The sequence below is a fragment of the Triticum aestivum genome, chromosome 1D (genome assembly GCF_018294505.1).
Source record: "Triticum aestivum cultivar Chinese Spring chromosome 1D, IWGSC CS RefSeq v2.1, whole genome shotgun sequence".
Lineage (NCBI taxonomy): Eukaryota > Viridiplantae > Streptophyta > Magnoliopsida > Poales > Poaceae > Triticum > Triticum aestivum.
This window is the reverse complement of record NC_057796.1, coordinates 2203202-2218872: the sequence shown is the minus strand read 5'-3', so window position 1 is coordinate 2218872 and position 15671 is coordinate 2203202. Positions and strand designations below refer to the sequence as shown.

The window sequence follows — 15671 nt, the reverse complement described above, 5'->3', positions numbered from 1 at the left end:
ACGAGTCCAAAGGTTATATGTGCATGATGCTTGTTCATGAACTAGACCGCGGTAGCGTAAGAAGCGCCGATGCCGACAAATTATGGGGGGCACGGGGGACACGGGGTAAGGCGTTTCCTAGAAACGGACATACGGCGACACGGGGAGTGCATAACGGCGAATCTGTGTCCCCAAAACCTTCCAATTCTCTGTGCCATAGCGTTTCTGTGCATGGATCCGATTTATATCATTTGATTTGCATCTTCATCATCAATCAAGCCATTAGAATTTTGCATGGTTGCAGGGAAAAAATAGTCTATGTAGAGCAGAGGAGGAAACTGCACACATTTTTTAAAGATATATGTCTCCAAAGGTTATGTATGTGCGATGCCTGTTCATAGACGTAACGGCGTTGACCTAAGAAGCACCAATACAACGGACACCGGGCACGGGGGGCATGGGATAAGGCGTTTTCCAGAAACGGCCATACCGCGACAAGGGGAGCCTACATAGTTAATTCAAAAGATATAGTATGTAATAACGACAAAATTATAACTTTTGAGATGTGAGATCAAACCACTGCCCTTTTGTTATCTCCTATATCGAGCCTATTGAGTGGACCACTCAGAAGCATTGCTTTTTGGGCTTTACTGGGCTGCTTCCTCCGCCGTGTCGTGAACGTATCCGCGGCGTGCTGGGGCATGTACCTATTTCTTTCTTTTCCTAAATTTGGAAAACGGCAGATACTCGGGGTATGTTTACCCGCCCCTGGAGAATCCGGCGCGGTGCCGTATCCCACGCGCTTTCTAAGGGATATGGCAGACTTTGGTGTATCAGGGCTTTGTAGGCTTTAACATGTTGTTTAAGTTGTTTGCAGGTAGGTTTTCTGTTTTTGTGTATGAGATAGTTCTGTACATTGATAGAATTTCTTAAGCATAAATGGTAGTTTTTTTTTGTTTGTATATTAGGTATTTTTGCTTTTATTATATCTGTTATTAGTTGGTTTTAGTATATCAGGGAATTTCATTATTCTGTTGTGTTAATTTGGATCTGATTCTGGATTTGTGTTGCATGAGCATACATGCAAATGAAAGGAAATGGTACAGCTTAAGCTCAGGTTCCTGTGTTTATCAAATTAGAAACATTGATTATGATAACTTGCTGCCACAACTTACTAAATCTGAACATGTTTCCTTTTGTTTGCCTTTATGCTCATGCATCACAAATCAAGTGACATCAAAACAAATGGCTCCATGCAGTAACTATGCTAAAAGCCTTGCTGGAGTCCCCAAACTACACAACATATGCCCACATTTGGGCTTTCTTTCCATACTCGAGACTTAACCCTCGGCACACAGAAAGGTGTTTTTGCATTCACCTAAACTTCTGCTTGACTCCTCCAGAGAATAGGGGTTACTTCGAGTTAAAATCAAACTAAGTTAACTTGCTAAGAGATAATATTGATAGACTTTGCCTGAATATTTGGTCGATTCGCTGCTGCTGCCCCATTTGAGCCAGAGTTTTTTTATCGAGCTGAGATTCTGGGAAATCCTCGTGCCCTGATGAGACATTCAATGTTAAAATCTTGGTGACATTTGAGTTTAACTCACATTAGTAAACATCTCTTGTGCTGACCTGATGGTAAGTTGCCAGTTTTAATGCCTGAGTGTTAATGGGTTTGAATCCCAGCTGCACATCGATTTTGTGCTACCATTGTGTACCCAACAATGGTCATGGGATCGAGTCCTGGAAACAGCATCTTGCCGAAATGCAGGGAAAGGCTGCGTACAAAACACCCAAAGTGGTCAGACCCTTCCCTGGACCCTGCGCAAGTGGGAGCTATGTGCACCGGGCTGCCCTTTTTTATTGTGTACGCAAAACATGTTCAGAAGCTGCATGTAGGCCCCATCCCCAGGTAGTAATTTAGAGAATATTACTAAATTGATAAATGTAGCATCAACTGATTGAACCCGCAATGGTCAACCCAAGGAGCAGGGCTCCAACCACCATGATGAAAGTGTTGCTCTGTTTTTCTGGTATGCCCTCTAGTTCTTGCTTGACTTGAGATTTTGAATTTAATAATTTGTTTGAAACTATTTGGCAGTAAATTCCCAAGCCCCCGTAATATTATTGAAACTGTACCCAAGACCCTGGGTTGAGCTGTCACAATACTTGTCCTTTCTGCTGCTTTGACATGAAGCAGCAGCCAAACCATGCGCTCGTGCTATCAATCTAGTGCTCTGTTCTGATCCAACAGGCCTAAGTACCTGCTACACTACAGTATGGGGAAATTGGGAGACCAAATGAGCACAAATGTTCAGGCTGTGTGGAGAGGCGGGATGTACCTTGATTTCCATCGCACGTTAAATTTTACCAGTGATTTTTTTATTAAGAAATGGACAATTCAACACAACCTGATGTAGTATAGGCAAGGAAGATATTAATTCATTGTTTGCAGAACCAGATCAGAGTGAAAACAATCAAAGCAACTTTGGCTTTCTTACCAACAAAATAAACCGGCTATGACGGATCTCTTTGTCATGCTAATCCAGTGAAGTATAGGAGGAAAAGAGTTTGATAAGGCAGCATGCTGCGGTGGAAATTAGGAGTTTTCTTTAGTTTATATCTGAATGTATAATATCGTTAAGAGTGAGTTCCTAACCGTTTATTATTGTTAATAATTTTGCAGAAACAAAGTTGTCTTGTTTCATTTTCTGCCTGCATTGACTACGTTGTAGTTCCAACTATTTACCTTGGGCCGAGTTACTCCGTTTGAATTCATTTTTGTAGTTGAAACCTTTGCCACTTTGCCAGTATAATCAATTGTACCCTTCGTAAGTACAGAGCAGTTTTGAAGCGAAACTATTGGATTCCTGTTTTACACTGAAATCGGTTAGCAACTTAGCATACCAGCATGCTCTCCCACTCTCTGTTGGAGCAGAGCAGTTTGAATACAAATCTACTTACTGGGAAAATTCCATTGATTAAATGTGTAATTAGTTTACTGCTAGATTTTGTTTTCTATGGTGACTCAGATCGATTTAGTTCATGCAAAAATCAGAAGTTTCTTCTGCATGTAGTGCATTATAGAAATACATAATGTGCAAATTTCATTCAATGAATGATTCTTGTATGCGATTTAGAGTCATTATCTGTGATATTTATTTCAGCTCTTGATTTATTTAGTTACTAAAATTCATTACTCACGTCAACATTTTTCATATACTCGTTTATGAGGATAGGCAACAGAACAGAGTCTTGCTGCAATATGGACCACCGACAAGGCAGGGATGACCATGTAAGTACATTGATCGCTTTCTTTCTTTCTAAACTGCTGTCTCTATCATGTTTGTACATATGATGGGTGGTTAACATACATAACTTGGGTATGGGTGCAGGAAGGGGTGCAAGTTGTTGGATTCGAAGTCCCATCATCACCAGACTCAAGCTACAGCAACCCTATCCCTGGAAACGAAGACGAAGCTCGAGAGCCCCCATTGGTTCCTCCTCACCTGCAGCATACACTGCTGAGCTTCCCGCCGAGCCATGACGATGGGAGCAGCCTCCCTCTGCCCCAACCCGTGGTGCTCAACCACCTCTACATAGAGAAGGAGAACTCGAGATCCGTGGTTGCCCTGGGGATCACCCACCGGTTCAAGGCCAAGTATGTGACCGTCGTGCTCTACAAGCCGGTACAGAGGCGGTAGTGTGGCGGCGAACATCTATGAGGGTTACTTCCCATTGGGGTTGTGGCGACCTACCAAACCGGATGGAATGTGTCTGTTGTAGTCCTGGAGAAATAGAGATGCCCTTCATTCTCAAATGATTTGGTCATGTGCTTAATTGACTGTGACTGCTGGTCGTGATGATGAAGATGGTCGTCGTCTAGTCTGATGTTTGTGCGTCTTTGGACTCAACTTGTTGGTGACAAATGTTGAACAGTGTGGTGCGTGTCCGAAACCCTCATAGCGAATCGACGAGGCTTGATCATGAAACCGGACAATAGCACCGTGAGTTGAGCTAATAAAAGTGAGTGTTTGGTCATGTTAAGAAACTGAGAATCTGTTTAGTTTATGCAGGCAGTGGTATGCTAGTTCAGATTGTACCTCAAAAATTTGCGACGCTATCAAGTTGCTTTTGTTTGTATATCTTCAGTAAAATTGCGTTGGAGTCTCAAAATACATTCTAACTACTACAGATAGGCTGAATTAGAGGTATTAGTAAAAAAAGAACATCAAGCAGACTGGGCATATTTTTTGAAAAAATTGAATTTCGTACTTTCTTAAATTTCAAAATTCTGATTTTTCCACATGTAAGTATACGTGTGCTCTGTGTGTGTGAAATTTCATGAAGAAATACGTTACCATGTGAGCAGCGCAAAAAGGACAAATTCATGAAACTCTTATAGCAAACAATGTGTGTTCTGTTTGCTATTTTTAAATCCGCGTATTTGCTCTTTAAACATGAACACTATAAAACAATTGTCCTCAGCAGTGCGTACCTCTTCGCTCCTACGCACGCAACGACAACCATCGCTAGGTTTCTGATCCCTTCTGCCACGCAGCTGCCGGCCTGCCTCATCTCATGTGGCCTTTGTTTGCAACTATTTTAGACATTTTTTTTCAAATTTGTGGATATTTGGGAAATTCAAAACACTGTTTGAAATCTGAGAATATTTTTCAAATTCATGAACATCTCTTGAAATCCGGGAACATTTATCCAAATTCTTGAACTTTGGTGATTCTTTTTTCAAATTCATGATTTTGATTTTTTAAAGGAGAAAATATGTTTTTGGTTCCTAAAATTCCCCAAAATTATAACCTTGGTCCCTCAGGATTTTTTAGTAGACACTTGGTCCTTTAAGTCTCAAAATCGGATAAGTTTTGTCCAAAACAAGATTTTGTCCATGTTGACCGAATTTGGCCGATGAACAGTAAATTCCAAAATTAGCAATAAAATTTAGAAAAATAAAAAATTAGTGGCAACCAAGATGCTTGGGTGTTCTAGGTGCGTGAAAATTTGTGCGGTGATTCGACATTCGCGGAGCTCGTGACAAAAAAAAAACTAAATTTTGGCTCACATAAAAAGCCAAAATTTCTTTTTTTTGCTAGAGCTCCTTAGATGGTATTTAACCAAAAAAATTTACACACAGCTAGCGCACCCAAGCATCCTGGTTGCCACAAAATTTCAGTTTTTCTTGAATTTGTTTGCTAATTTCTTTGAATTTACTATTCATCGGTCAAACCTAGTCAACATTTCAAACGCGGTCAACGTGCTCAAAATCTGGTTTTGGGCCAAAGTCATCCGGTTTTGAGACTTAAGGGACCAAATGTCTACCAAAAATTCTTGAGGGACCAAGTCTATACTTTTGAAAAACCAAGGGACCAAAAACATACTTTTCTCTTTTAAAAACCCCAAATTTTTTTTTAAAGAAGAGACAAATGAAAAACATAGAAAGAAATAGAAAACAATGAAAAAACAGAAGGAAAGTATGGGCGCCCCGCGTGTGGGTTGACCCAAAGCACGCTTGGGGTGGGGTTGGGGGTATGTGCGCAGGCTATCTTCCAGGACAATCGTTATGTATCGCCTTTTGTGAGTGTTAAGCTTTGAATCACCCACAAGCAGTGGAAGATTGGCCGACCCATTAGTTACGGTAGCGACTTGATCATCGAACCGTTGGGAGAGGTGCTGACCGGAATTGGCAACATTCTATATGGTTCCTGACCGGCTTTCGGAACCTTCTAGAAGGTTCATGGTCCATATTTCGTTTTAGTAGATTTTATTTGGTCTTCGTCTCTTTTTTTATTTCCTATTTTTATTTTACTTTATTTTTTATATTCATAATAATTGTTTTGATAAAATATCCCATTTTCAAGTTTGGTTAGCTCAAAATCATACACGGTTTAAAATATGTTCAAAATTCTGATTTTTTCCACATGTAAGTATACGTATACACGGTTTAAAAAATACCTAATCACGTGAGCTGGGCAAAAAGGACAAATTCATGAAACTCTTATAGCAAACAATGTGTGTTCTGTTTGCTATTTTCAAATCCGCATGAACATGTATACTATAAAACAATTGTCCTCAGGCGTGCGTACCTCTTCGCTCCTACGCACGCAAGGAAAACCAACGCTAGGGTTTCTGATACCTTCTGCCACGCAGCCGCCGGCCTGCCTCATCTCATTGGACCTTTGTTTGCAATTATTTTAGGCAGATTCTTTTTTTAAAACATATTGATATTTGGAAAATTCAGAACACTTTTTGAATTCTGAGAATATTTTTATAATTCATGAACATCTCTTGAAATCCGGGAACATTTTTTTTTTCAAATTTTGTGATTTTTTTAAATTCATGATTTTGTTTTTTTAAAAGAGAAAAATATGTTTTTGGTTCCTGAAATTCCCCAAAATTATAACCATGGCCCCTCAAGATTTTTTAGTAGACACTTGGTCCTTCAAGTCTCAAAACCGAATAAGTTTCGTCCAAAACATGATTTTGACCAGGTTGACCGAATTTGGCCGATGAACAATAAATCCAAAACAAATGCAAAAAGATTAGAAAAATCTAAAATTTTGTGGCAACCAAGATGCTTGGGAACTCTAGGTGCATGAAAATTTGTGTGGTGTTTCAACATTCGTGGACGTCACGACAAAAAAAAACAAGTTTTGCCTAACAAAAAAAAACCTAAATTTGGTTTTTTTGCTAGAGCTCCTCACATGGTATTTAACCACAAAATTTACATGCAGCTAGCGCAACCAAGCATCTTGGTTGCCACAAAATTTCAAATTTTCTTCAATTTGTTTGTTAATTTCTTTGAATTTACTATTCATTAGTCAAACCAATTAAAAGGCGGTCAATGTGCTCAAAATCTGGTTTTGGGCCAAAGTCATCCAGTTTTGAGACTTAAGGGACCAAATGTCTATTAAAAAAATATTGAGGGACCAAGTCTATACATTTGGAAAATTAAGGGACCAAAACATACTTTTCGAAAGCGAAGTGTCCTGAATGTGCCCTAACTTATTCTAGGGATTTCAGCTAAAAATAATATAACCAAGATCAAATGAATGTTTGAGTTATTCATGAATGGGTCCATGAGATGGGACGTCAATTTGATCTCACTTATTCTACCTCCATGATGCCGAAGAAATTGTAAAGGTGCGCATTCAACCATGAGGGGACGACAATTTTATTTCTTGACACTTGACAAGAATGGTTTGTTTTCCGTAAAAAGAGCGTATAATTTGGCGCTAAAACTTATGGAGTGTAAGTAGGATTGTGGGCAATCAAGTGGTGGCGTGAATGGGACGGAAGGCATTGGCATATGATATGGAAGGCCAAGAACCCTCAGAAGATCAACATTTTTGCTTGCCGTGCGGCGTCTGATAGTTTGGCGCTCCAGATGGACAGAGTTACACACCATCAGACTACTTCGAGTATGGGCTCTATCTGTGAAGTAGAAGATGAAAGCCGTTCCATGCTCTGGTGGCTTGCTCTTAGGCGAGAGCTCTGCGTATGGATGAAGCCGTTCCATTCATCACCGTCTTGTATGCATATTTGATAGTAGCCACTTTTAACATCAATTTTTGAGAAAATTTTGGCTCCGGTAAGTTCATCTAGCATGTCATCAAGGCGTGGAATGGGATGCCTATAGTGAACGGTGGTAGCATTGATGTGTCTACAATCAGAACACATACGAAAACTACCGTCTTTCCAGGCACAAGAATAACCGGCACGGCACAAGGACTCAAACTCTCGCGTACATGCCCATGGTCAATGAGATGTTGTACTTGCCTTTGTATTTCTTTTGTTTATTCGGGGTTGACGCAATACGGGCCTTGTTCAGAAGAGGTGCACCGTGGATGAGGTCGATGCCGTGTTCGATGCCGCGTATAGGAGGAAGGCCGAGAGGTAGCTCATCGGGGAAGTCATTCGCGAACTCCTCCAACAATTGAGACAACACTAGAGGTAGATTGTTAGAGTTTTTATTTCTTACCGCTTCATCTTTGAACACTAGGACATAGTGAAGGACACTCGATGGCTTCTCACAAACTTCTCTCATCTCTCTTTTGGTGGCTAGGAGTACTAAGTTCTTGTCTCTCATCGTAGTGCCACTCAATTTCAGCTTGTGGCGCTCACTCTCTTTCTGGTGGTTTACTCGCTCACTAGTCTCTCCATGATGTTTTGAGGCTTGCATGTACTCCTTCCCTTTCATCTTGAAGCTATAATGATTTGTTCGTCCGTTGTGGAGGACGCCACAGTCGAATTCCCAGGGTCTACCAATACGTCCATTTTGCACCATATTTTTATGTTATATTTATTGCATTATATGGACTATTATTTCACATTATGGTACAATACTTATGCCTTTCCTCTCTTATTTTACAAGATTTACATGAACAGGGAGAATGCCGGTAGCTGGAATTCTGGACCGGAAAGGAGCAAATCCGAGATACGTATTCTGCACAACTCCAAATGTCCTGAAATTTTACAGAGATTTATTTTGGAATCAATAAAAAATTATGGGCGAAGAATATCCAGAAGGGGACCCACCAGGAGGCCACAAGCCTGGGGGGCGCGCCCTCAGGGCTTGTGGGCCACCTGGCAGGCCTCTGTTGCCCATCTGCTATATGGAGGGTTTTGACCTAGAAAACAAAATAAAGAGAGAGCTTTCGGGGCGAAGCGCTGCTGTCTCGAGGTGAACCAGAGGAGGAGCAATCTAGAGCTCTGGCAGAGCGATTCTGCCGGGGAAACTTCCCTCTGGGAGGGGGAAATCAAAGCCATCGTCATCACCAACGATCCTTTCATCGAGGGAGGGTCAATCTTCATCATCATCTTCACCAGCACCATCTCCTCTCAAACCCTAGTTCACCTCTAGTATCCAATCTTTGCTTCAGAACCTCAGGTTGGTACTTGCAGGTTGCTAGTAGTGTTGAATACTCCTTGTAGTTGATGCTAGTTGATTTATTTGGTGGGAGATCCACTACTGTAGGATGCTACTAACGCGACACTACGATCAGAGACCCTTCGACGAAACTGTGTGCGATGCAATAATCACAAACGGTGGTGTAAATAAACCGTAAAAGGTGCAAACCGTTTGCGATGACGGATGCATCAAACACGGTTCATATTTTGGTTGCGTGTGCGATGCAGGGCATATGATCCAGTTCAATGAACTGTTTGCGATGAGGAAGAAGAACGGAAACGGGAACCCAGATGAAGGCATGTGTGATATACGACATACAGTTCACTCGGATTAATTGTTTGTGATGAGGCAGAACAACAGAAATGGGAAGCTAGATAAAGGTGTGTGCGATTGAGGGCATAAGCTTCAGAAGGATTAACTATTTGCGATTAGGCAACATAACAAAAAATGGTCAGTCAGATCAAAGTGTCTGCGATTGATGGCAACACTTCACACGGATGAATTGTTTGCAATTAGCCACAACAAACAGAAACAGTTAGACAGATCAACGTGTGTGCGCTAGACAGACACACATTCTAATTAAAATAAGCGTGCGCGATGGTAATAACGAGCGCGCACGACTCTTGGAACAAGACGTGTGCTGGCATGGCCTATTGCAGTGCACCCTATGGTGCAAACGCCACATACGCGGCCGAGAAAGCGTGCCCACGTTACGCCGTCCGGGAATAGTGCCGCACTTAGAAATTATAGAACCGTCAATAAATTTTGAGCCTACGTCCCGCCACATTCCAAATTGCAAACCTGTTCACACCGATGAAAACCTAAACGGTTTCCCACTTAGGAGCGTATTAGTACTCAGTTATAAATATTAATACTCCAAGATGACTGCACATTCCTCCTCAACTCCTCATCCAATAAAACAAATAAGTCATTCATCATCGTTCCCTTGCGTCTGCCATGGCCATCGTGAGCTCTGGGTCGAGACATTGCCACCAGGGAGAGGCAAGCATGGAAGCGGAAGCCCGAGAGATGTCCCGCCTCGCCGTGAAAGCATCCGACATGTCCAGCCGTGCGGCCATAGCAGCACAGAGGTCCCGCCGCGCCGCCGAAGCAGCGCGGAGGTCCCGCCACGCCATCGATGCAGCAGACTGGTGCAGCCGCGCCGCAAAAGCAGCAGAGATGTCCTCTCGCGCCACGGCGGCCTGGGAAAATGTCTCGTGGGCAGGCGAGGACTCTTACGGGCACATGCATGCGATCGTCCATAGCCAGATGGATCAGATCTCCGGCTAGGTGAGGTTGCAGGACGACATGAAAGCCTCGTTTGAACAGACTACCGGCGTCATCCGGCAACTAAGGGAGAGCAATGAGAAGCTCTAGGCCGAGCGCGACCTGCTGAGGGCGAAGATCGTCGGAGGTGCGGAGCAGCAGGAGGAGACCACTGCCTTGTTGAAGAGGACCAGCGTCATCGTCGAGAAACTTATGGACGGGAATGCCGTGCCGCACATGAAGCGCAAAAGGCTGGTGGAGGAATCCGTGGATTCTCTCAAGCAGCATATTGAGGACAGGAAAGAGCTCATCGCCGCTCGCCCCGGAGACTAGTTCCCGCGGCCTGCAGCAACACATGAAGAAAGTAGAGACCAGCGAGCCAGATCATTGCCTTCCTTCTTCTTTCGCCCTTATGTATTTCGAGTGTTGCCGCATGGGGCTTTTTTTATTTATGTTCCTAAATATGTGGGACAATTACTATCCACTGTCATCGTCCTTATATTCATCTTGCTTGCTATGTCACAGTCGATGCTATATAGGTCCGTCGGATCTTACATCAAGATCCGTGCAAAACTTTCTTTTCAAATTTTCATTTCTCTCTCTTCAATCTCAGTCTAGTGAGACATAGCCACGCCTTAATTGGTAAGTAGAACGCCCACAGTTTCAATAATAGTTGTGTTTCCGATTTGTAACGTGACAACACTTGTTCCAAAATGACTTTGTTGATTGTTAATATGTGCGCCTTCGCAAATCGGACAGCAAAGTTACCACAACATGTTGGTGCCATGTCATGACACCATGCCAAGTTTCATGATTTTCAGGCGTGTTTTGGATTTACATGAATTAGAAAACCAAGTTTCTCAATCATTCTGGCCAAGCCACGACGCCCAGATGTTTGAATTTCATTTCCATTTCTTGCATGGGACCTAGAAATTCACCCAAGGACACACATGTGATTTTTCAACCAACTTGGGTGCACTGGAGCATGTGCTTGTAGTTCAAATTTGAATTATGCACATTAAATTCCCAGAAATTCAATTAATGTATAAAAAAGGCCAAGCGAACCCGGAATAATTCGAAAATTTAGCATGATACTTCTATTTGGTCTAATCTAACAGAGTAAAAAATTAAGGCGGGACAAGGCAGTGCACGTATGTCGTTTCGCACACGAAGGTGACATGTTCCCTCTGGGAACCACGAGCCTTCTTGAGAGAAGCTCCGGTTTGCAAGAACCTTATACCAAAGCTTGTCCCAATTCGGCCAAAAAAATTACCGCAGCCTGTTGGTGCCATGTCATGACACCATGCCAAGTTTCATGATTTTCAGGCGTGTTTTGGATTTACATGAATTAAAAAACCAAGTTTTTCAATCATTACGGCCGAGCCACGACGCCCAGATGTTTGAATTTCATTCCCATTTCTTGCATGAGACCTAGAAATTCACCCAAGGACACACATTGTGATTTTTCAACTAACTTGGGTGCACTGGAGCATGTGCTTGTAGTTCAAATTTGAATTATGCACATTAAATGCCCAGAAATTCAATTAATGTATCAAAAAGGCCAAACGAACCAGGAATAATTCGAAAATTTAGCACTATTCTTCTATTTGGTCTAATCTTCCTGAGTAAAAAAAATTAGGCGGGAGAATGCAGTGTACGTATGTCGTTTCGCACACGACGTGACACGTTCCTCTCAGAACCATGAGCTTTCTTGAGAGAAGCTCCGGTTTTGCAAGAAGCTTATACCAAAGCTTGTCCCAATTCGGACAAAAAATTTACCGCAGTATATTGGTGCCATGTCATGACACCATGCCAAGTTTCATGATTTTCAGGCGTGTTTTGGATTTACATGAATTAAAAAACCGAGTTTCTCAATCTTTCCTGCCGAGCCACGACGCCCAGATGTTTGAATTTCATTCCCATTTCTTGCATGGGACCTAGAAATTCACCCAAGGACACACATGTGATTTTTCAACGAACTTGGGTGCACTGGAGCATATGCTTGTAGTTCAAATTTGAATTATCCACATTAAATGCCCAGAAATTCAATTAATGTATAAAAAAGGCCAAACGAACCCGGAATAATTCGAAAATTTAGCACGATACTTCTATTTGGTCTAATCTTCCAGAGTAAAAAAAATTAAGGCCGGAGAAGGCAGTGTACGTATGTCGTTTCGCACACGAGGTGACACGTTCCTCTCAGAACCATGAGCTTTCTTGAGAGAAGCTCCGGTTTGCAAGAAGCTTATACCAAAGCTTGTCCCAATTCGGACAAAAAATTTAGCGCAGCCTGTTGGTGCCATGTCATGACACCATGCCAAGTTTCGTTTCAGGCGTGTTTTGGATTTACATGAATTAAAAAACCAAGTTTTTCAATCTTTCCGGCCGAGCCACGACGCCCAGATGTTTGAATTTCATTCCCATTTCTTGCATGGGAACTAGAAATTCACCCAAGGACACACATGTGATTTTTCAACCAACTTTGGTGCATTGGAGCATGTGCTTGTAGTTCAAATTTGAATTATGCACATTAAATGACCAGAATTCAATTAATGTATAAGAAAGTCCAAACGAACCCGGAATAATTCGAAATTTTAACACGACACTCATATAGTTCTATGTTGCCTTGGTAAAAAAAAGGGGGGGGGGAGGCAGCGTATATCATTTCGAACACAAAGGTGACACGTCCCCCCTCGGCAACCACGAGTCTTCTCGAGAGAAGCTCCGGTATGCAAGAAGCTTGTACCAAAAACTTGTCCAAATGCGGCCAATTTTTTGACCATAGCATGTTGGTGCCATGAAATGACACCATGCAAAGTTTCATGATTTTCAGGCGAGTTTTGAATTTCCAGGAATTTAAAAACAAAGTTTCTCAATGTTCCCGGCCGAGCCACGACGCCCAGATGTTTGAATTTCATTCCCATTTCTTGCATGAGACCTATAAATTCACCAAAAGACACACATGTGATTTTTCAACAAACTTTGGTGCACTGGAGCATATGCTGGTAGTTCAAATTTGAATTATGCACATTAAATGCTGAGAAACTCAATTAATCCATAAAAATGCCAAACGAACCCGGAATAATTCCAAATTTAAACACCACACTCATGTAGTTGCATGTTCACTGTACATAAATGTTCTAGCAATTCAAACACCAACCTTTCCCTCGTAACACCATTTTGTCTTTCAAAACATAATGAACAAAATCAGGTATACCACAAACAGTTTACTAGAAAGAATAGTGTGGGATGCGATATAAAATATCTTGGCGCACTATCTTGTCTGGCTTACGCAGGAAGCTTCGTCGTCTACAGTCCACCGCCCCCGCTTGACCCACACTTGCGCCAGTTTCTTGCGGCACCGAGTGAAATTGTTTTGCCACCGGAAAAATATCTATCTCCCCGCCCCCTTCCTCCCACCAAAAGCCACATTTCCACTGTTCCTGCTTGCTTTCCAAGTTCAAACCTTCACTGCTACTTACTGGTAGCTCAGCCTCCTCGCCGGCGACCCTTCTTCTTGCAGCGCCACCTCCTCTCCGGCTACCCTTCTTCTTGCAGTGCCGCCTCCATGCCGGCAACCGTTCTTCTTGCAGCACCGCCTCCTCGCCGGCGACCCTTCTTCTTGCTGCGCGGCCTCCTCGCCGCCGACCCTTCTTCTTGCTGCGTGGCCTCGTCGATATGGTCATGTAATCCACACCCCACCCACACGATCCTCCTCCTTTCCCGTCCCACATGCCCTGACCGATGGCACGACACATTCCGCCGAAATCACTGTCCCCTGATAACCCACAAGTATAGGGGATCGCAACAGTTTTCGAGGGTAGAGTACTCAACCCAAATTTATTGATTCGACACAAGGGGAGCCAAAGAATATTCTCAAGTATTAGCAGCCGAGTTGTCAATTCAACCACACCTGAAAGACTTAATATCTGCAGCAAAGTATTTAGTAGCAAAGCAGTATGGAAGTAACGGTAACAGTGGCAAAAGTAACAGTAGCAGTTTTGTAACAATCATAACAGTGGCAAGGGAGAAGTAACTAAGCAAAGATCAATACGAAACGAGCTCGTAGGCAATGGATCAATGATGGATAATTATGTCGGATGCAATTCATCATGCAACAGTTATAACATAGGGTGACACGGAACTAGCTCCAGTTCATCAATGTAATGTAGGCATGTATTCCAAATATAGTCATACGTGCTTACGGAAAAGAACTTGCATGACATCTTTTGTCCTACCCTCCCGTGGCAACGGGGTCCTATTGGAAACTGTGGAATATTAAGGCCTCCTTTTAATAGAGTACCAGACCAAAGCATTAGCACTTAGTGAATACATGAACTCCTCACTGGGAAGTGTCCCGACTATTGTCACTCCGGGGTTTGCCGGATCATAACATGTAGTAGGTGACTATAACTTGCAAAATAGGATCAAGAACTCACATATATTCATGAAAACATAATAGGTTCAGATCTGAAATCATGGCACTCGGGCCCTAGTGACAAGCATTAAGCATGGCAAAGTCATAGCAACATCAATCTTAGAACATAATGGACACTAGGGATCAAACCCTACCAAAACTAACTCGATTACATGGTAAATCTCATCCAACCCATCACCGTCCAGCTAGCCTACGATGGGATTACTCACGCACGACGGTGAGCATCATGAAATTGGTGATGGAGGATGGTTGATGATGACGATGGCGACAGATTCCCCTCTCCGGAGCCCCGAACGGACTCCAGATCAACCCTCCCGGGGAAGAACAGGGCTTGGCGGCGGCACTGTATCGTAAAACGCGATGAATCCTTCTCTATGATTTTTTCTCCCCAAACGTGAATATATAGAGTTGGAGTTGAGGTCGGTGGAGGTCCAGGGGACCCACGAGGCTGGGGGGGGGGCACGCCGTGGGGGGGGGGGGGCGCCCTGCACCCTCGTGGACAGGGTGCGGGCCCCCTTCTGTTGATTCTTTCGCCAATATTTTTTATTAATTCCAAAACGTGACTCCGTGGATTTTCAGGTACTCATTCCGAGAACTTTTATTTCTGCACAAAAATAACACCATGGCAGTTCTGCTGAAAACAACGTCAGTCCGGGTTAGTTCCATTCAAATCATGCAAGTTAGAGTCCAAAACAAGGGCAAAAGTGTTTGGAAAAGTAGATACATTGGAGACGTATCAACTCCCCCAAGCTTAAACCTTTGCTTGTCCTCAAGCAATTCAGTTGACAAACTGAAAGTGATAAAGAAAAACTTTTACAAACTCTGTTTGATCTTGTTGTTGCAAATATGTAAAGCCAGCATTCAAGTTTTGAGCAAAAATTATGAAGTAACCATATTGACAATAACATTTAGGTCTCATGTTTACTCATATCAATGGCATAATCAACTAGCGAGCAATAATAATAAATCTCGGATGACAACACTTTCTCAAAACAACCATAATATGTTATAACAAGATGGTATCTCGCTAGCCCTTTCTGAGACCGCAAAACATAAATGCAG

General features: G+C 42.6%; 1 protein-coding gene across 1 annotated transcript in view; it reads left to right on the top strand.

The window, feature by feature from the left end:
• Positions 1-4023, top strand: part of LOC123179767 (SNF1-related protein kinase regulatory subunit beta-3) — a 4758-nt gene extending 735 nt beyond the window's left edge. The window contains exons 2-3 of the mRNA XM_044591643.1: positions 3222-3277; positions 3378-4023. Of these exons, the coding sequence (XP_044447578.1) occupies positions 3248-3277; positions 3378-3686 (339 nt within the window). The 5' untranslated portion in view covers positions 3222-3247 and the 3' untranslated portion in view covers positions 3687-4023. The remainder of the gene's footprint in view (positions 1-3221; positions 3278-3377) is intronic.
• Positions 4024-15671: the final 11648 nt, after the last annotated feature.